The sequence below is a fragment of the Dromiciops gliroides genome, chromosome 4 (assembly GCF_019393635.1).
Source record: "Dromiciops gliroides isolate mDroGli1 chromosome 4, mDroGli1.pri, whole genome shotgun sequence".
Lineage (NCBI taxonomy): Eukaryota > Metazoa > Chordata > Mammalia > Microbiotheria > Microbiotheriidae > Dromiciops > Dromiciops gliroides.
The window spans coordinates 160,805,480-160,827,317 of record NC_057864.1 but is presented as its reverse complement, the minus strand read 5'-3'; the positions used below and the strand labels follow the sequence as shown (position 1 = coordinate 160,827,317).

Here is a 21,838-nt window from a genome sequence, read left to right as displayed (position 1 = left end):
AGAAGAGTCATGGAAGCAGGCAGTGGGGGTGGGTGGGAAGTTAGCTCTTTCTCTCTGCCTGTCTGCCCTGTCCTCTCAGTAACTTTTTCCTTCCTCTGCCGCCCCCCCCTTGCAATATTCAGGCCCTGCAGGGCCCCTGGGATTGGCTCTCTTGCTCCGCCCCTCTTGGTTTCTCCACTTGTTCATTGTCTCTGGAGCAGAATAAAAATGAAGAAAATCTTTCTTTTCTAGCCCTGTTCCCTTCTTCAGGCTTTCTTTCTTAAGAGGATAGGGTACAGGGCCTGGGGTCCTGGATGGCCAGGTTCTGGTGCTGCTGCGGGTTCTACCATGGCTTCTTACTGTGGGATCCTGGGCAAGTCATTTAACTTGTTGGGGCCTCAGTCTTCTCATCTGTAAGATGATGAGGTTGGAATGTTAACCTCTGAGTCCTTTAGGCTATAAACCTCTGCTAGCAGTCTTCTTTTTATGTGGTTCTTTGTGGAAACAGTTCTCTCTCCCTTCTTTCCCCCTGGCAGGTGCTGGGTGTTGGACCGAATAGGTGACTGGGCTGTGGTGTTCTTCATTGATTTTGGCTGCTCAGCCACTCTCCCTGTGCAGTCTCTGCGAAGCCTGGACAGTGATGATTTCTGGGCCATCCCGCCTCTGACTCAGCCCTTTATGCTAGAAAAAGGTAATCCATGTTATAACCCTCCTCTGTCTTCCACCCTGCCCCCAGACATACCCTCTAGCGAAGAGTGGAAAGAAGGTGCTGACGGGGTCAAGGAGAATGTGGCGAGGGTAGCTAGAGGTGTAGGATTCAGTCATTGCTCTGGGCTGAGAACATGGTTTCCCAGACCCTTGTGCAGAAGCTTGGGGCTCTGTGAGCCAAGTTGGATGCCAGGGAGCAGCATTCCTTCCGGCTCAGCCACAGCGGGGATTGGCTGACCTGTGCTAGCTGGGGGCTCCCACTCCCTCCTCCCAGCCTTTGCCTCTTTAGACAGGGCTGGTGTGGCTGTTAGAGCTGTGTCTGCCCGGGCCAGGAGTCACTGCTCCCCTGGCTGTATATTCCTTTTAGGAGCAACATGATAGCTACCCCTCCACAGCACACACCGCGCGCGCGCGCACGCGCACACACACACACACACACACACACACACACACATATGCACAAAAGAGACAGAAATAGTCCTGGCTCCTGTTTTGTGTTGCCTTTCCTAAAATACCCACTCCTGGGTTGGTCCTGGTCACTTTCTCTTTTCCCTAGCAAGTAGTAAGGGTCCTGAGGGCCTTGACCACGGACCTCTTCATTTATGGGTTCCACTAACATTTTTAAGTGTATCCCTGGGCAAATTAATTTGGAGAGCACATCATTAGGTCTTATCTTAGATGCTTTAAGAGTTTGGACTGCGGCTGATAGGGGATCTAAGCCCCCTACTAAGGACACCCAGTAGTCAAGGGGCACCCCCTCGAGGCTTTTCTTCACAACTGCACTTGTACAGGTGTGGAGGAGTCCTTTCCGTGTAGACGCTGCTAGGAGTGTTGTGGGGTGAAGGCTCTGAAGGGAAGAAGGGCTCCCTGTCCGTGAGGGATGACTGTCTAATGGAGGAGACAGGACGAGTCTATCTACCCAGCAGAGTGTAAGCTTCTTGAGGCCACAGAGCTTCAGCTTTTGTCTGTGTTCCCAGCACTAGTCTGGTGCCTTGAATGGAGTAAGCGCCTAATAAGTAGTTGTTTGCATTAAGGTAAAGCAGGACTGTACATATGGATGCTCACATATACATGTGTAGAGGGAATGAAGCTGAAACATGAAGTAGTAAGTACATGGGAACAAGTATAAATAAATGAGATAGCCTGAATCCCTAAGTACTGTGGGAGCTGGTGATGCTAAGAGCTAACATTAGAGGGTGCTTCGAGGTGAGTAAAGTGCTTTACCTAGTTACCTCATGGGAGCCTCGCAACAGCCTGCTGAGGTAGTGCCCCCTGTGAAAAGAGCTGCTATTCTTGTCTCCTCTTTATGGTCTGACAGTGTCCATCTCTGGGTAGGATGAGTCAAGATGGGCTCACAGAAAGCAGGGGATCAAGGAATAATTCCACCCCACCCCCCATGAGCACATAGGTCTTCACTGTGAGGAAGTCTCATATGCAATATGAGAGAGAAAGTGGGGGGGGCACGCCCATGCGCACACATGCACCCCCATCCTCCCTCCCTCCACGGGGTTCACACTCATGATGTCTTACCCTCTGAGCCAGGGTGTGTCTGTGAGTAGAGACTTGTCCTCTAGTAGAGTAGAGGCTCTGCTCTCTGCTTCTCTTTTGCTTACTGACACTTTCCCAGGCCTCTGTCTCCTTCCTAAACTCCAGCCCCGACTAAAATGTATTTGAAGGTCTCATTTTGATTTTTAAATAGAAATTCTCACTTCCAAGAAAGCTATTCGTCAAGTCATGAAGGGAAAAATCACTGGCTGCTTGAGCATGGAGGTAAACCAGCCTTCTGGGCAAACATTTTGTCTCTCTCTCTCCACTACCTTTGTCCCTTCCCTCATCATTCATGGGGTTCTTTGCTATAGTTCATGTCACAGCCTCCCCCCCCCCATCTCTCTGCCTGCTCCTTTTTCCCTACGTGCAGATGCCAGGTGCACAAAGATGCTGTATTAGCTACATGACACGGGAGTTCCCTTTCCAGAGGAGAGTTTGGGGGTTGGGTCTAGGAGGGCAGGTAGCTATTCTACTAATGGATTCTTCTTTCTCCTTCCTTCTAGTCTCACATCCTGAAGTTTGAAGAAATGAAATGACAAACCTGCTCATTCATTTTTGGTTCCCATTTCACCCCCACCCCAGTTTCCTAGATAATATCAAACTCCACCCATTTTGCTTGTAGCCATTTTGTTTCATCCCTTCCTATTGGATCACTTTTACTCCTATATTCCCAGGATAAGTTTGGGATTAGATTTGATCAGATTCCAGTTCCCAGGGCTCTGGACCCCAGCACAAAACATGGAAATCCTAGGAAAAGAGTAGTTAGAAAGCTTTCCATTTGCCCTGGTGCTCTTCTAAGAAATTAGCTGTATGTGAAGGGCAGTTTAAACTTAACATAGGACCTCTTGATTTATGGTAAGAGCCTGAGTTGGCCCATATATTTTTTTTCTTTTTGTAGCCCTTCTGCCATGCTCCAGGAACAGGGAATAAATTGCCTTTGCAGATTTGTTGGATGGAGGGTATTGTTGCATTAATATCATGTCTGATATTATGTATGAAATCATTTTAGGTGGAAGGTATTGACCCAAGGTTTGTCTCCCTATCTGGTGAGAGTTACTGGGAGCCAAATGATTGCAAATAAACTCGTTGAATATGGCAGTCTGATGTCCTTTCTTTTTCTTTTCTTTTCTTTTTTTTTTTGCGGGACAGTGAGGCTTAAGTGACTTGCCCAGGGTCACACAGCTAGTAAGTGTCCAATGTCTGAGGTTGGATTTGAACTCAGGTCCTCTTGAATCTAGGGCCAGTGGGTGCTTTATCCACTGTGCCACCTAGCTGCCCTCTGATGTGTTTTTTTAACTGTCCTAGCTACTCCCTCCCCATCCCCCCAGTCCCAGTCTTTTTCTTTAAGCTGTGAGATCCAGAAGCTGCTCAATATTCACTGAATCACATAATTTAAAAATTGGAAGGGCCCATAGCAGCTGTCTGGGCTTATTTATATGTGAAAAGAATTGCCACTGTACCAGCAAGTGGCCACAAGCTTCAGCTTGACCTCCAATGAAGGGGGAATGCATCGCCTCCTCTGGAGCAAAAGGTTTTCTGATACCATCAATTCTAAACTTGCCCTTTTGTAACTTCACCCATTATTCCAAGTTCTGCCACCTGTTGCCAAACAAACAAGTCTAATCCCTCTTTCACATGACAGTCCTTGAAATACTCGAAGATAGCTATCATGCTCCAAATGAATCTTCCTTTCTCTGGGCTACTCGTCTCCAATTCCTTCAACTAATCCTCAAATGGCTCAAAGCCCTTCGCCATCCTCTGTCCAACTTAGGGTCCTTTACAAACTCTGATGCCCAGAACTGAGCTTGGTACTTTAGATCTGGTCTGACCACATCAGAATGTGTTGGAATATCCTCCCTTTGTTTCTGTAAGCCATGTCTTTCAATGCAGTCCAAGATTGCATTTGAGGTTTTTCGGCTACCATGTCACACTGTCCAATCACATTAATCTTGTAGTCCACCACAACCAACAGATATTTTCCCATTATTTTTATTGCTGTCTTTTGTTTTTATATCACCTTCCGAATTTCTTCCTTCTCTCTCACCCAGTAAGCCATCCAGTATAACCATGAATAAAAAAAAGGTGGGGGGACAGTTTATCATAAACAAACAAGTCTGACTGTGTGGGCAATATTCCACACCCATAATCCTCTACCTCTGCAAAGAAGGAACTCTTTTCAGGAACTTAGCTCTTCTCTGGGGCTAAGCATGGTCATTATTATAATGACAAAGACCATTTTGGGTATTGTTCTATTTTATGTTGCAGTCTCATATATTATTTGCTTGGTTCACTCTGTTATTGTTTCATATAAGTTTTCCCATGCTTCTCTGAAGTATCATTTCTTCTGAACTAGTACTCCATTATATTAATATACCACAGATTTTTTTTTTATTCCCTAGTTGATGAGCATCTTTCCCAGACCTTTTTCAAACTGTCCAAATATACTTTCCTTATTTTATAAACCAATTCAGGGCATCTAGGTGGTGCAATGGATAGAGCACTGACCCTGGAGTCAGGAGGATGAGAATTCAAATCCAACCTCAGGCACTTGACACTAGCTGTGTGACTCTGGGCAAGTCACTTAACCCTGATTGCCTCAAACATCCAGGGCCATCTCTAGTTGTGCTGATATATGTCTTGCCACTGGACCCAGATGGCTCTGGAAGAGGAGAGATGCTGGTGACCTTGCACAGCACTCCCTGATTTAAATTCAATTCAGTGCACATTATGACATCACCTCCTGGTGTCATGGTCCTCTTTGAGAACAAAGGTCAAACAACAACATGAATGCTATGTGGCATTCAATTCCCTACTTTACAATCACCTGTCCCAGTATGGGTGAGGGTGGCACAGAAAGGATTTCATTACTTGCCCTTACGTGATGAGACTCCATGAGCTCCTGGTTCTTCCCATACCCTCACTAAGATCTCGAAAAGAAAGGCAGTTAGTTTTTTCAACTGTTTCACCACTTTCTTTTTCCTACAAGGAAGTCTTACAGCTACAAAGACCCCAGAGTTAGAAGTGGTTCAAGGGAAAAGTTCTAAAGAATTCAACAATGTCTTTGACAAAGCAACATACAACAGACTCTGCAAGGAGTCTTATTGCCCCTGCAAGAATCTCCTAGAGACAGAAGATCCAGGGTTCTCTGGCCCAGGGAGCATATAAGGAATTGCTGAGTAAAGGTCTGATGGAGTTAGTTTCCAAACACTAGGTGATCGATAAAATGCTCCACCTGCTAATGGATATGCATCAGAGTGATTCAGCATATTTTCATGTACATTTTCAAAAATAGTTACTGAACTGAAAACAAAACTAACCTGTCACTCAAGTTTGATGTTTTTATGTGTATATGTAGTGTTCTCCCATATAAGAGAGTTTAAATCTCATTCTTTTTTGGTCATAATTAGACAATGTTCAGTTTTAATTTTGTTCTTTCTATTTATATTATTGATCATTGTGTATGCTTTTCTGGTTCTGCTGGCTTAATTTTGCATTGGTTCATCTAAGTCTTTCCATACTTCTCTGTACTCATTTTTTATCGGCATTGTTCAGTCATTTCAATCATGTCCAACTTTTCATGACCCCTTCTGAGGTTTTCTTGGCAAAGATACTGGAGTGGTTTTCGATTTTCTTCTCTAGATCATTTTACAGATAAGGAAACAGGTGGACAGGGTTAAGTGACTTGCCCAGGGTCACACAGCTAGTGTCTGAGGTCAGATTTGAACTCAGGTCTTCCTGACTCCAGGGCCACCACTCTATCCACTGTGCCACCTAGCTGCTCATTTGTTTCTTACAGGACAGTAATATTCGATTATAACCCATGTACCACAAGTGGTTTTAGCTCTTTCTCAATCTTTGCTACTCTAAAAAGTGTTGGCAAAAGACAGGGAAGTCATTTTAGCAAAAATAAATACCTTTCTGTACATCTTAAGTTAGGTGGCTATGTAAGACCTTGATATCGACTTCCTTGGAGTATATGCCTAAGAGTGATATAGATCTATTTTAGACTATGGCTTTTTTTTTTTTTTGCTTGCTTCCTTTCCAGAATGGCTGTACCAATTGAGATTCCACCAACAGTGCAATAGCATGCCTGTCTTTCTACAGCCCCTCAAATGTTTGACTGTTCTCATCTTCCAATCAATCAAACAAACATTTAAGCACCCTCTATGTTCCAGGAGCTGTTTGGAACTGTGGATATAAAAAGATGGAGCTGGCCCCACTTTCAAGGAGCTTGTGTTCTGGTCACAGGAAGACCTATAAGTATATATGTGCAGAATTAATTACAAAGTAGATACAAAGTAGGTAGGGAATTGGAAAAGTCACTGTGTAGAAGTTTTGAGTTATATGATTTGCACTTATTATTAGTGATTTGGAGTGCTCAATAGTTATTATTTGTAATTTTTGTGAGACCCGTTGCCCTCCTTTGACAACCTATCTACTGGGGAATGGATTTTGACATTATATACTTGTTAGCTCCCTCTCTATCTTGGCCATCACGCCCTTATCAGATGTGGATTCTAATTGAGGGAGTGGCAGACAAGAAGAGTTGTTTTGGTCTAACCCACAAGGATGGTGAGGAGAACCATAGTGGAAGGGAGCTGACCTTTGTAGAGCAATGGTAGTATTGATTTGGGTATGGTTGTCCACAAAAGAGATGGCAATCCAGAAGAGTGGATCTGCCAATGAGGGCATTGCAAGATGGCTAGAGAGATGCTGAAAGATATGACAAAGGAATGTTCAGGTTGGATGAAAGATGGTAAAGGGAGGTCTCTTCAGGTTGGACTGGACAACTAAGATGTCCCTTCATTGCTGTACAACTTGAAGGTGTAGTTACCTGCCCCGAATTGTTTTTGTTTGGAGTATGAAGTTACCTCTTTAATATATTTAAATAACTTTATTAGAGCCAAACTATTTAAATAACTTTTATTTCCATTTCATCCTTTGGTAGATGAGAAAAATACATTACAAAAAACATTATGCAGAGAACAGCGCATGGAGTACACTCTACTAAAACACAATCTATACTCCAGCCAGGGCTGGTAACAGACATTAGGAGAGGAAGCAACAGAGGCTGTGAAAGCCAGATTTCTCCTCCTCAGAATGAAATTTCCCCTATGTCCCCTGTTCCACAAAACTCATCTTATTCTGGAATACCCAACAAGGTGAAGGTGGGGCTAGAGCAGCATTGAGTGTGGCTGGTGAACCCTTTCTATTCACCTGGAGCAGAAACTTTCCCTCAATGGAATAGAAAGAAAACAAACATCCCAAATGCAGTTACAGCCTGGACACTATCCCATCTCCATCTACTTTTATCTGAGGCCCACATGGGAGGAGTCAAAGATCCCTTCTTTTTGCCACCAGATGACTTAAGTCCTAATTACCTGAGGCTAAGAGCCTAACTCAGGTATCCATCCCTAGCCTAGTTCTGTTGCTTCCTTCAATAGCCAGCCTACAGGCACAGGCTTTTAGCAGTAGCTACCTTGGCCTCTAAGCTGCCTTGCTGACAAGATGCCAGCAGGAGGCTGGTAGCACCTTAACTGGGAAGCCCAGAAATCCGAGGACACCATTAACACTTGAAGTGTTTGTTTTGCACATCCATATTCTGCTAGGAATTATCCCTCCTGATACACACCAGGGCCCTGATTTTCCGATCCTGTGAGGACACTGGACCCCCATGTCCAGGCTACCTCCTTTTTAGTCAGCTCCACTTCTGGACAGCCCTATGAGATATTCTGCTGAAAAACCAACCAAACTACTCATTCCATAGGATTCCTTCACAAACCAAAGCTGAGTCTTTTTCCAACTGACCTAATGGTAGCCAGGGGGTAACAAGAAGGTGGGGGCTGGAGGGGTTGTTCAAAGTCACTATCCAGATGCTCTGATGTAGGAGATGTTTTCAGGACACTAGCTGAGGGAGGGACATCAATAACTATGTAATAGCTGTAGCAGAGCCCACGAGACCAGAAAAGACAAATATACACTTGGGTGACAGTGGCCTCTACCTTGCTCTACTCTTCTATTTGCCCCTTCACACAACTCTATGAAGCAGCCTCCATGCTTCTTTTTCCAGGAATTTGAAAATATTCCAACTAAAGGGGAAAAAAAATCCCAATAGCTGAACTCTGACTGAAGGTGCCAATGAGTATAGTTCAGCAGGTCACAAGTGGCTAGGCGGCTTTCTTCCAAGGGGAAAAAAAAAGAAAAAAAAAATTTGCTCTAGAAGCCTTTTGGAAACATCACAGCCAAAGGATGGACCTAGGGTGAGCTTCAAATCTCCCTCCCCTCCTTGCCAGGGGCATGTGGCCTCCACTTTCTATACCAAAACTCAAGGTGGACACCACGTGTCCCACATCCCACCCCCCCACCACATAGTTCAGGGGATGGCATGTGGGAATAAAAATAACAATGAAAGAGTCAAGACCAGCATCTTCAAATTAACAAACTGTAATTGTTTTCCCAAAGATACATTTTTTTTCCATACACATCCATCATACACTGTAACCAAAAAAAGCAGTGTACATGAAATAAGAGAAAATAAATTAAAAATCCATAGCATAGGTAAGGAGGCTGCTCTAGTCTGGAGCACAGCTGAGTTTCCAGCAATATAAGAAGGCTCAAAAGTTTCTTTTATAAGAATGCCTGCTAGCAAGGGTTCCAGCAAGGTGGTTGGTTGGTTTGTAAGTCAGTCTTGAATATCTGAAACAGTTCTGTGTTGTGTTTTGTTTTGTTTTTCCTTAGCGTTTAGAATAGCCATCATTGTCCTGCAATAGGCAGAGCTATCACGTCCAGGAAAAGAGTGAGTGAGGGAGGGAACCACAGAGGCAGCGTAAGATCCAAATACAGCATTCAAAGGTAATTGGTCCAGTGGTGCCTGGGGGAGGGAGGAGGGAGAAACTCCAGGGTTAGCCGTCTTCTTTGGGGGGTGTGTACCAGCCTGTAAACAAAGCATATGGTCAGCAGTAGTGTCCTTGAAGACTAGCCCCACAGCTTCAATCTTGGGACTCCTCCTATGGGAAGGTTGATCCCTACAGTGAGGAGATGGGAGATCACAGAATGTGAAGCTGGATGATTTCTCCCCTGGAGACCATAAAAAAAGGAGACTGACATGGCTCCTTATCTGAGATGACTGGAGGAGAGACCAGATGTGTTCCTTCAGCTTGTGACAAGGAATGGGGACATGAGGGGTATGGGGGGAAGAGTTACAAAGACAAGCTACTTCCTGCCCCTCCCCTTCTGAGAGCAGTGTAGAATAGTCATCATGTGGAGTGGGGAAGGCCCTACGGGGCGTACCCTTCCCAAGGCTGAGCATGTGGCTTGTGTCCTTCTCCCCCAGACCCTTCTAGTCTTACCATTTTTTTCATGGATCTGCACCAGGGACTTGTAGGACTGCTGTGCTCTTGTCAGACTGTATTGAGACTGGAGAGCATTGAAAAGATGAGTCAGTCAATGTGAGGAGGACCCGTTTGTTACCTTGTTCTCCCCCTCAATTCTATGTTCAACAAGCATTTACTAAACTCAGACTCTGTGCAAAGACAAGTTCTTGCCCTCAAGGGAACTTCTATTTGACTGGGGCTAGAATCATTGATACAAGTCTGAGGAGGGGAGGCACTAACAATGAAGGGAAAGAGGGAAATAAGGCAAGGCTCTACCCAAAAGGTGACCGACCCCCCAAGTTAAACCAAAAGAAAGATGGTGAGTCTAACTAAGCTCCAGAGTTCATTGGTCCACAAGGTTCAGAGTTAGAAGAGAAGTCATGTGAAAGGTGGCAAATGGGTAGAGTCGACTAGGATTGTGGGGGAGCTTGTATTTCATCCTCTAGGCAACAGGCTGCATCAAGGCTCCTGAACAAGGGAATGACATACTCACGGCCTGTACCCTGGAAAGACTTTTCACAACTGTATGAACATAGAATGGATAGCCTGGAATTGGGCAAACCAATTAAGAGGCTACTATGATAGCTATGGCAAGAGGTAGTGAAAAGGATGCAAGAGACACTGGGGAGGCAGAATGGACCAAATGTGGCAGATGAAGGTGAGCTTAGAAGGACTCGAAGGCTACAGAGCTGGAGACTGGAAGGATGGAAGATAACTGTCCGGAACTTTGGAGAAGGAACAGGTTTGGACTGGGGGGAGAGGGGGAGGAGACAGCAGCTTAATTTTAGACATGATGAGTTTGAGGTGCAAACAGGCTCTCCAAATGGAAATGGTCAGCAGGCAAATAGCAGCAAAGGACTAACATTCTAGTGAGAGATCAAGGCTGATGACCTAGATGCTGGAGTTACCTGCACAGAGGCTTAGAAGAGAGCCCCAGGGGCAGCTAGGTGGCGCAGTGGATAGAGCACCGGCCCTGGAGTCAGGAGTACCTGAGTTCAAATCCGGCCTCAGACACTTAACACTTACTAGCTGTGTGACCCTGGGCAAGTCACTTAACCCCAATTGCCTCACTAAAAAAAAAAAAAAAGAGAGCCCCAAATGGAACCTGGAGGTGCAGTCACACTTAGGCAATGAGGCATGGTGACCAACAGATGCCAAAGTAGTAGAGTGCAGTGAAAAGAGCACCAGGCTTGAAGTCAGAGGAAGTGCATTTCAATCCTGGTTCGGCTATTCCCTATGTGGCCTTGGGCAAACCACTCTCTGGGCCTCAGTTTGTCATTTGGAAAGTGAGGCCATCGTACTAGATAACCTCTAATATTCCTGCTGGTTCTAAATCCATAAACACATCCAGGATAATGGGGGTGATGACAGTTAAAACTGCAGAGGTCAGAGAGGATATAGACTAAGAAAATAGTATCTGACGTTTTATGACGTTTTAAAGTTTGCAAAGTGCTTAAAATACATGATCTCATCTGATCTTGAGAAAGGCCACTGGGTTCAAGACTAAAGAGATCTTTGAAAGAATAGTTTGTAGTCTAGTGAGGTTGGAAGACAGATTGCAAGGGGTGGAAAAGTGTGTGGGTGGAAAGGAATTAGAAGCCAAGAGAGCAGGAACCTTTTTTGAGGGGTTTGGCAGTGAAAGGGAAGAGATAAGGGTTTGTGGGAATGGAAGGGTTGAGAAATTGTTTTAAGAACTGAGGAGCTCAAGCATGCTTACAGGCAGTAGGGAAGAAACCAGTTAATGAGAAACTGAAAATGAAGAGAAGTGATGATCAATGGGACAAGCTTCTGAAAGAGACAAGAGGTAATGGGATCAAGAGTACAAGTAGAAGGTTTTATTCTCAGCAAAAAGAAGGGCCTTTTTAAGAGAATGAGACCAAAGAGGTGAGCATGTGGGGCAGCTAGGTGGCGCAGTGGATAGAGCACCAGCCCTGGATTCAGGAGGACCTGAGTTCAAATCTGGCCTCAGACACTTTACACTTACTAGCTGTGTGACTTTGAGCAAGTCACTTGATCCCAACTGCCTCACCAAAAAAAAAAAAAAAAAAAAGGGTGAGTATGAGTGAAGATGTTGAGTGATTTTGAGGAAGGTCAAGAGGGTCTTGATTTTCTGAGTAAAGTAGGAACAGAAGTCATCTGCTGAGAAACAGGGAGTTGGGAGTAGCTGCAGTGGCTTGAGAGAAAGTAAGATTTGAAATGACTACTGCAGGAATATAAGTTACTCTGAAAAGAGTACAAAGATTTCTGTGCAGCAATGAGGTCCCTGTTGAGACTGGACTTAGCAGCAGACCCAGGAATGTATGGTAGTATGACTCGTTCCTGCAGCTCTGAGGATGGGCTCAGGAATACAAGTGGAGAAGGCTATTGTCTGCCAATGTGGCTGTTAGCTTCTCCTCTGGCCAATAACCCAAAGCATAAAGCTAACAAGCCGTCAATACGCAGCATTTACACTTGCTGCATGTCAGGCGCTATACAAAGCAGTGGGGACAGGTATGGCTGTATATATGGCTGTGTATATGGCTGCCCAGAAGACACTACACTGTCCTTTCTACATTCTTTAACCGTGTTCAACCTCTTTTTCCTTCTCAATTCTTAAGGTGACCACTCTGGTTCCTCCATGGCCACTGTGGACATCTGGGGGCTCCCCTTTTCCTCCTATCTAACACTACAGACAAGAGCTTCCACCTTCTCTGGCTCCAAGGACAGGGCCAGTGGAGCTGTTCTGCTGTCTGGCACCACACCCTCTCCCTGCCTGCTTCCCCACCCCCACACAGAACTTACTTTGTTGGCTCCAAACTGTACTCGTGCTTTCCCTTTCACCAGGGTGGCACTGATCTGCATGATCACGGACTCTATGGAGTAGGCACTGCTCCAGCCCTGTGAAAAGAGGAGAGAAGGGGAGGGGGAAATGATGGGGAGAACAGGTCAAGACATGGCTTCCCTGAGTCTTGGGGCTAAGAAGACATCACAAGTAAGTTCCCCAGTGAGTGACAGCTGTGCCAATGGTTCTAGGATGGCAGCTGTACTTCACCCACAACACAGGCATCTCTAAACCACCTAGGAAGAATGGGTACTAGGTGCTATCCTTGTCATCTACGACAGCAATAACTTAAAAACTCCACCTGGAGATATATTTGGGAAAAACCCAGCCCAACCCAGCTGAGATGAGGCACCGAGCTCACCTGTTTGGTGAGAAGTTCCATGCAGATGGCACCTCCACCCAGAACATACCTAGAGAGGAAAGACTGGTCAGCCATGCACGGCACAGGCTCTCTCCCCCCTTTCCTCAGGGCTTCCCTGGCTTTCCCATCTACTTACCCTCCTGAGAGGACTGGAGAGACAACCCTGACAAATGGCGGGTCAAAGGGGAAGTTGTCCTAAGGGGGAGCAAAACCAAAGTCAGGATGGTGTGATCTATACAGCAACAAGCGTCCTGTGTTGTCAGACACTGTCGCCCCCCACCCCCAGAAGAATACAGGGCAGACAGGCAGAGGAAGGCCAGAAAAATGGGGGATGGGAATTAAGGAGAATAGCCTTACTTTAAAAGAAAAGTTGAGGAGAATGAAGTCAGCGCCTTCTTTCTCTTTGAGGATCTGGAGATCATTGTGCAAAGCGCTGTCCTGGTCAACCCTACACAGCAACAGCAAGGTGAGAGGTCCTTGCTTGATCCCCAGGAGCTTTGGAAAGCACCCCCGCCCGCCCATGCCTGAGTGAGCCGGCTGGCCAGCCACAGATAACTTTGCACCCTGACCTGGCCTCAACTCTCCCTAAGCCCCTGGGCCCTGCTGCCGCCAAATAAAGCTGCTCTGAAGCCTTCTACTAATCGCTCACTCCCCCCCCCACCCCGTCCCAAGCTTTTCACTTACTTGAGGAGTTTGACGTTCCAATCGTACAGGCTATCATTTACTAGTTCGACTGCATAGTTTCCTGGGGTTTGGGGGTAGGGGAGAAGGGAGAGGAAGAAGTAATGAGTATTACTAGGACAACAGGAAAGAGGACCCCTCCTTCTTCAGGCCAAAAGAGCAGAGCAAAGTGCTGAGGGTTCGGCACCGGATTAATATCCTCACTCACTCCTAGGTGCTCTACCTGCAGGCACTAAGCTTCACCAAAGCCTAGGTTCCCACTGAGTAGCTTCAAGACCCTCTCCCCCTCCTTACTCTGAACAACCTGGTGTTCCAAAGTACCCCCTTCTCCACAGCTGGACTTACCGCCTTTGAAACTTTGTGATCGGTAAATATCCCTGAGCTCCTTCATCAGCCGGTCAGTGGCCTGCACCGAGCCAGACACTGCGCCCTGCAGGGGAGGAGACAATAGGAACCTGCCACCATTACAGGATTCGGGGACACATCTTGGATTTTAGAGGCAATTGCCTGAGGAAGTAAGCGCTAATTCTTTCATCCTACATTTCAAGAGTCAGTATCCCATTCTAGACCTTCTAAGCCTGGCACAGCCATGATGACAATACCAGTGGGAGAAACCCACCCTGATCCAGGACCCTGCCCACCCTCTCCACCAGGTGACACGTACATTTAAGTAATCTTGCCTCTGGTTCTTTTTAATTTTCTCTAATATGGCCAAGTTCTCCTTCCCAATGCCATCATCCTCAGACTTCTTCCCCTCAGCTGGCTCTTCTTCTTTCATTTCATAGTGATCTAGGTCCTCTGTATCCTTGAGGAACAAAACAAACACAAATTTTGGTGGGAGGAAAGGAGTAGTTAACCATCTCCCCAGCCCTGTATATAGTGAAGATATGAACTAGGCAGCCAATAGCCCATAGACTAAACTCCACGTTTAAGTCATCAAGTCACCCCCACACCACACACCCCACTCTTTACCATCCCAAAGGGGATAGATCTCTCTTATCACCAAGTTCCACAGCTCAAGTGAGTGTTTGATAGACCTGAAAAATTCTAACAAAAGCCAGAGACCAAGTTCCCTAATTCCCCCTAACTGGCCTTTCTCTTTCCTCTATGACTATCCCCAAGGATAAAAACCAGAGGGGGCGCAGCAGATAAAGCACTGGCCCTGAATTCAGGAGTACCTGAGTTCAAATCCGGCCTCAGCCACTTGACACTTACTATCCGTGTGACCCTGGGCAAGTCACTTAACCCCTCATTGCCTTGCAAAAAATTAATTCATTAAAAAAACAAAAACAAAAAACCCAGAGGGGTTTTAAACACCCCACCATTACTCATCTGTATGGTTTTGTCTTCCCCAAGGCTGATATTCAAGCTAACATTTTACTTGGTAAACTCTTACCAGGCTGGTGGGTGGACTGAGGGAAAAGGGAGAAGGCTTCAGATCCTCCCATTCTCCCTGCTCCAGCCACCAGACTCCCTAACAACATAATACATTTGGTGTTTTCCCATTTGGTGCTCTCATCAGTCAGAGTGATGTAATACAGAGGAACAGCAAGACTTGAGTTCAAGTCTCACCTCTAACATATACTGGCCACATGACCACAGGCAAATCATTTGCCCCAGACAACTTAGTGTAAAGACTGGAAGTAACAGATGAAGGTACCCATCTGAGTCACAATGGAGTAAACACAATGACAATGACTGATATTTATATGTTACTTTAAGATTCTCAAAGAGCTGCACATGCACTCTCACATATAATACTTGTAGCTGTCAGTCAGGTGACCCTACCACCTCAGGAGGAGCACGCAGAGGCCATCCCATGCCTTCTTTACTCCTGTCTTTTTAACACTTAACATAGTGCCTTGTATACAACAGGCATTTAATAAAAAGGTTTCAGTTTAATCTTGAGTTATTAATTTACCTAACACTTAGAGACTCAGGTTGTTGTAACTGGGGAAAGGCAGAGAGTCTAGGACCTGAATCCACCCCTAAGAAGCAATCAGTACTCCCTCTTCCCTTACAACCAGTCCAACTTTCCCCTATATTGGCCTGATATTCCAGCCAAAGACCATTTGCCATGATTAACCCCACCCAACTCCAATAACACCAATCGTCATCTTCTCAGCTGGAACTAGATTTTACACTAGCTGCTGTGCTGTTTCTTGAGAGTCTTCAGTTATTTCACATATATGTGTCAGTGCCCAAGTTCCTCAATGAACAACACTATCTTTTTTTCTTTGGTATCCTCTCTATGGGACTCTACAAATAGGGACTGTCTTATACCAATGATCTTTAACTCACCAAAGTTACTGTTACCAGCACCCCATCTAACCCAGTTATAAGGAGGCAAATCTGTCACCTACCTCAGGCATCTCTTCATCTTCATCTTCGGAAGAAACATCTTCTTGTGTGCACTACAGAACACAGGGAAAGATGGGGGTCAGAGCCAACGTTCCAAGAGCAGGATGAGCGGGTTCCCTAAACACACCCTCTCCTCTAACTGCTCTGGGCACTCAGGGCTGGAAGGCTAAGACTTCCAGCCTAGACATTCACTTATTCTACAGTGCGGGGGAACAACCAACTTAGCAGCCCACTCATTACTTGACCATCTCTTCACTATTCATGGAGCAAGGAACTACAATTCAATTTCCCACAGAGTAGGATCTATTTACTTTGGTCTCCACAGACTGATGCTACACATGAGGTCCTGAAGAAGTCTAGGTCTCTAGCCTCCCCTAACCCTAGGAAACCTCCCACGAGAACACCCCTGAATAGGTGAGCTACAAAGGAAAGGATTCACTTTTTAACACCTCTATCTCCATTAGATGGGGTTATGGCTGAGAGGAGAGATAGTGAAAGACGGGAATAGTGCAGATTTGCCAGAGGAACAAAGCCCCCACAGTTACTCACCTGCTCTGCTGGCAGGGGCTGGTCCAGCATCTCAACATCTGGATGCTGAGGGAGGTTGTACAGTTTGCACAAGTCAGAGATGATCCTCTTCAGATGCTGCAACAGCTGGGGATAGTAGACCACAGTGACATAAGATACTCTTGTCTCTCCCCAATCTGGCCAGGTGCAGTGGGAGAAACCAAGGGCTCAGACTCAAGATGAAGGTTGAGTAGTATCCATTTCTCCAAGGCACATGGACCCTGGGTCATATTGGAAACCTGGCCATGGGAGTGATTCTGTTAGAAAGCCCCATGCTGGAGCTGATGATGTATTCTCCCTCTAGCTAGGGGAAGGTGGATTCCCTACTGAGTCTTCTTCAGGATGATTATTTTACAGTGTTGTCTAAATTTAGGACAATTCCCACCCTTCATCTGTCTCGACTACAGGGTCTCTTCTTGGCTCAGGCCCCAAGTCCCTGCCCTGCTCACCAGAGTATTCCCTTTCTTTATGTCCACAAGTCTCTCCAGAACGGCAGCCAAGTTAGGGTCATCAGACTCCACAGACCAGATTGGGGGCACCGCAGGATAAGATTCCTAAGGGGAGAGGATAGGGAAGTCAAAAATGGAAACTTCAGATTTTGCCTGCCCACCCATTCCCAGGTGCTAGTCTGCCCTTCCCCCCTCTCCCACTATGTCTCTCACGAATGCCTGGCTCAGCAGATCAGTGCCCAACCAGGCAGGTTTGGAAGGGTCCTTCTCTGAATGGAAGCTTGAAGGCCAGATCCCCTCCTTTCCTTCACCCCAGGTCATTGTGAATTTTGAAAAATTATGAAAGGGGACCACAACTACTTCCAGTGAAGCCCCAGAAACTATTCTATTCCCTACCGAGGTCTAGGCTAAGGGATCCCCCTATGTTTATGGGACAAGAGTCCAGTCCCTTTTCCTCCTAATACCATGAAACCCAGTTACAGAAGGACCATGAATGCAATCGGAGTGGAAAAAGCAACAGCTCATTTTAGTTTTAGGAGGAGGAAGACTTGCAGCAAAAAAGGTTTTTATCTGGGACCAAATTATTCTTCCCAGCTTTCAGCCAAAGGCTTGATAGAATAAAGTGGTAGTATAAGGGAACCCCTCTTTCCAACACTGACTGGAGAAGATATTGTCCCCCAGTGACTGGTTGTGCCCATCTTTTCTTTGGTAACCCTGTTAACCTGCCACCCTCACAATCTAGGCGTGGGATGGAGGCAAGAGGTCACAGGGCTCTACACAACTGATTTAGAAGAGAACCTACGCTGCTGACATTCCCAACATTCCTACATCACAACAGTGGATGCAGACTGTCCAAGTTCTCCTATTTCCCAGAGAGGGGTTGGTGGAGAATCCAGGCCCCTTTCTCCCTTATGCCATGCAAGGGGGAGGACTATCTGGGGGTTAAAGTACTGTTTCAGATACAGGCAAGACAGACAGCATATAAATGAACAGAGAAAAGATGCACGAGGAGGGCAATTCTATATCGGAGAAATCTGGGGTTTAATCCAGAAAGTCAACTAGACAATATCGAGTAAAACATGCACTTTTGATGGGATTCCAATCCCTCACCTAGCTCAAATGTCTCAATTTTGGAGGTGAAGATTGTCAAAGAGATACTAGTTATCACATCTGACTAAATTACTGGTTTCTCTCTACACCAGTTTTCTGTGAAGGGGTGGGAATGGGGAGGGGGTGTGAAGGCAAAATCAGAAGATGGAAGAAGAGACAGAACTTGTGATTGGAATCCCCTTTGTCCAACCAGAAACTTTCCTCCCAGAACTTTGGCCTAGTAGGTAAAATGTGCTTTGGGAGCTGGCTGGGGACAATGTCCAAGCTAATCTGAGCTCATTCCCTCAATGCTCCCGAACAAAACTATCTACTCACTCTAGGCTGTACCCAATAGCACCCTGCCTGAATTAGGAAAGATTTCACCTCCCTGGCCTGTGAGGGGGCAAAACACTAATAGCAGGTAATCTCAAACATGTGAAGGTACAGTGACCATGTGGAATGGGAAATTACCAAAGCTATTAGTGACCAGGAAAGGAGGGAGCAAACAGATGTCCTGGGGGTGGGGCAAGAAGTAGGTCATTGAGAGAGAAGAACAAGTTCAATGTTTTGGGGGGTAGTGTTAACTATGAGATTTCTATAACTAGGCTAAATTACTAGGATGGATGTAACAATACTGTGGTGGATAGGACAGGATGACTGGGGTGGAATAGGGAAGTTCATAATCAAAAGGGGTAGAAAATGCAACTGCTCCCTGATATCCTTGGGGAATAGAGAAAGCTTCACATCTTCCACTAACAGGGGCAGGAAGAGAATACTAGAGATTGTATCAGAAGAGGATGGGGGGGATGGGGAGGAGGGAAGGCCCAGTAAACTGAGGGTCTCGAAGTCAAGAGTCCAAAGAGATGCTGCTATCTGAGGGTTCTGTGCTCAACTTTAAAGTGCTACAAAAATGTCAGTTATTGTTATCACCACCACCATCATCATTATTATTACTGATTCCCCCCAGCACCTAAGCCTAGATTCCCGAAGGAAGGAGTTGCTGAGAAGGGGAGAGGGGAGAGGGGAGAGGGGAGTGTCTCAGAAGCATGCGAGAAGTGCCTTGGGTACCTGGGGGGAGACTGAGGAAGGGCTAGTTCCAGACACTGGAAGGGGGGAGGGGTCTCCTCGCAGTGTTTCTCGAGGGGTGAGGGTTCTTAGGAGGCGGCCCCAGGTGGTGGAGACAGTGGGGTCGGACTTTAGGTAGGGCTAAGAAGAGGACCACCCCGGATTCCCGAGTAGCAAACGTAGGGGACTGTGACAAGGAGCAAGGAGACCCCACGTGGGGGCGCCCCCCTGGTGGGGGCGGCTCTGGGGCCTGGCGGGGGCCCAGAGGACGAGGACCCCGGGAGGGGGCTGGAGGGGCCCGGGCCTGCCCCGCGGGGGTCCTCACCGTGATGTTGCAGTGGATGCGGACGGGCTCTCCGGGCGCGGGGCCCCGCGGGGGGAGGTGCGGCCCGGGCGCCGCCCCCGCCGCCCCGGCCCCGGCCCCGGCCAGCAGGAACTCGCAGCTCAGCTCGTCCAGGCAGGCGCTGGCAATGCGGAAGCGCTCGTGGCCGCGGTGGAAGATGGACTCGAGCAGCTTCAGCTCCCGCCTCAGGCAGGGCCCCGGGCCCGGGCCCCCACCCGGGCCGCCCCCGGCCCCCGGCGCCGCCCCCTGCCCCTGCCCCTGCCCCAGCGCCAGCCCCTGCCCCAGCGCCCCCAGCTGCTGCCCCGGCCCCGGCTGCTGCTGCTGCCCCTGCGGCTGCGGCTGCTGCATCCTCCGCTCCGCTCCGGGGCCGGCGGGCCGGGCGCCTCCGGCCTCCGCTCCGGGCTCCGGGCTCCGCCGCCGCCGCCGCCGCCGCCGCGGTCCGCACTTCCTGATCCCCCCTTCGCCAAGATGGCGCCGCCGCCACCTCCGGGACAGGCCCCCCCACCCCCCCCCTCTCCCGCCGCCGGAAGCCGCGCGCCCCGCCTCCTCGGCTCCTCCTCCCCCGCCCCCCGTCGCCTCACCCCCGTCACATGACCAGACACGTCCACCCGGCCCCTCTCACGTGATGCCGCCGCAGCAGCCGCCTCCACCTCCTTTTCCTCCAGGATCCCCTTTCCTGCTACCCCACCCCCTGCATGTGACCAGACGGGGCTTTTTCCGGGCCACGCACTCCGTCCAGTTCCTTGAGCTCCCTTGTCACGTGACAGGACTGCCGCGTGCTCACCGGGGGCGGCGTGCGTGAGCCTCTATTGCCCTCCCTCCCCTTCCCCCACCTTCTGCCTTGTCCTTCCCCTGCCCCGGAGCGACCCGATAGCGGGCCTGGGCGCTGTCTGGGGTTATAATCCTGGTTTGCGCTTCTTTACTTTCCATGTGCCCATCCTCCTCCACATTTTTTTCTCCATCTCTCCCCCTGCCCTCCTGGTGGCAACCATTTGGATATCGACCTCTCTGCGTCGGACTTCCCCTCCTTCCCCTCCCCACTAGGCTCTAGAACCCAACCTTCTGCCCCCACCCTCAATTCTAGTCTTTATTGAGTTTATTATTGGAGGGAGGGGAGAAGGGGCAGGAACTTATTACTCCCTGTGCTTTTTTTATGGCTTCCGAAGGCCACGGACGCTGAACCCTGCGAATGCAAGAAGATGGAAAGCATCAGACCCAAGAATCAGCCACCCCCGTCACATCCCCCGACCTGAGGTCAGGTGGCAAACGCCATCTGGTCCTCTCGAGGCAAACTGGTCCTCTAGGAGGGCAGTGACTAGACGGCAGCGTCGCTAGCCATTCACTAGGTGTCGCCCTTGCGAAAGACAAAGCTCGTGGCTGGGCCGCCGCGAAACAACAGCTGGTGGCCCCGGAGCAGCCAGGAAAGACCGCTCTGGTTGGTGGAATAAATTTAGCAATTGTCCTAGGGCTTCTCGGCTGGGGGCCCACACCGGGCCCTGGCTCTTTCCATGGTACCTGGCACATAGTAATCAGTGCTTGCTGAGTGAGGGAATACACCCGAACGAAATCCCTGCCCTCCCCCTGCCCCCAGTTATGCCCTACAAGACTACCTGTTTAAATTAAATCTGACAAGCACTAATTAAGAACCTACAATGTCCTCGGTGCTGGTGATACAAAGACACAGATTTTTTAAAAATGCCTGCCTTCGAGGAGCTTATATTTTACTGTAGGGAAACAACACACACACACACACACACACACATAAATTATGCAAAGTGAGCACAAAGAAATGGGATGGTATTAAAAATTTAGTACTTTCTTCATGCCAGCCTGGTTTAGGGGATAGTGATTTGGAATGGGGGAGGAGGAATGGGGAGGTGAGGTGGGTGGGGGAGCAATTAAATGCTGGTTAATTGAAGAAAAAAAAAACTTTAAAGAAAAAAATAGAATTGGACTGGGTGTGAGGAAACAGGACTTATTGGGTCTGTGACAATTTTCCTGTGTGACTAAGCAAGTCATTTCAGGTCTCAGTTTCCTCATCTATAAAATGAGAAGATTGACTGAATCCAATGAAATCAAACATTAAGCACCTATTGTATATAGGGTGCTCTGTGCAAAGATAAAAACATGCCAGCCCTAAAGAAATTTACAATCTGCTAAGGGGATGAGACATGGTAGTGTCATGGGGTGCAGAGCACCCCAGAAGTTCTCTGGGGCGCATCAAGGATGCTTCTCCTTGAGAAACTAAACCAGAGGACAGATAACGCCTAGAGAGATAAGCAGAACCAAATCGGACAGAGCTTGCTTCGGATTCCCACCCTTCATTCTGGTCTCCCTTACCCTGGGGAGATAAATTTGGGTGTGGCTGTGGCCTTTGTGTCCTGAAGAGGGATTCATAGCCACCCCTCACCCAATTCCTCTAGTCACTACCAGTGGGGGATGGTCCTCCACGCCTCACCCAATTCCCCTAGCTACCACCAGTGGGGGATGGTC

The 21,838-nt window shown here is 47.8% G+C and overlaps 2 protein-coding genes across 2 annotated transcripts in view; one reads left to right on the top strand and one right to left on the bottom strand.

Annotated features, from left to right (window-relative positions):
* Positions 1–3,303, top strand: part of TDRD10 (tudor domain containing 10) — a 55,488-nt gene extending 52,185 nt beyond the window's left edge. The window contains exons 12-14 of the mRNA XM_043963043.1: positions 516–670; positions 2,387–2,457; positions 2,739–3,303. Of these exons, the coding sequence (XP_043818978.1) occupies positions 516–670; positions 2,387–2,457; positions 2,739–2,771 (259 nt within the window). The 3' untranslated portion in view covers positions 2,772–3,303. The remainder of the gene's footprint in view (positions 1–515; positions 671–2,386; positions 2,458–2,738) is intronic.
* A 3,841-nt stretch (positions 3,304–7,144) lies between these two features.
* Positions 7,145–19,824, bottom strand: UBE2Q1 (ubiquitin conjugating enzyme E2 Q1). Its single transcript, XM_044003922.1, has 13 exons — positions 19,328–19,824; positions 16,849–16,953; positions 16,382–16,486; positions 15,835–15,885; positions 14,136–14,276; positions 13,817–13,901; positions 13,475–13,535; positions 13,148–13,238; positions 12,927–12,985; positions 12,791–12,839; positions 12,390–12,485; positions 9,585–9,651; positions 7,145–9,169 (listed from the first exon to the last, which is right to left on the bottom strand). Exons 1-13 carry the CDS (start codon positions 19,691–19,693, stop codon positions 9,138–9,140), a joined length of 1,308 nt encoding a protein of 435 aa, XP_043859857.1. The 5' UTR covers positions 19,694–19,824; the 3' UTR covers positions 7,145–9,137.
* Positions 19,825–21,838: the final 2,014 nt, after the last annotated feature.

What these genes read in the sequence shown, in the direction of transcription:
- UBE2Q1 (XM_044003922.1), bottom strand. Translation starts at nt 19,693, where the DNA reads ATGCAGCAGCCGCAGCCGCAGGGGCAGCAGCAGCAGCCGGGGCCGGGG. An exon ending in AGAGGCAAGATTACTTAAAT is followed by an intron (nt 13,902 to 14,135) that starts GTACGTGTCACC and finishes CCTCCCCTGCAG; the next exon opens with GGCGCAGTGTCTGGCTCGGT. An exon ending in TGGAACTTCTCACCAAACAG is followed by an intron (nt 12,486 to 12,790) that starts GTGAGCTCGGTG and finishes CTCTTTTCACAG; the next exon opens with GGCTGGAGCAGTGCCTACTC.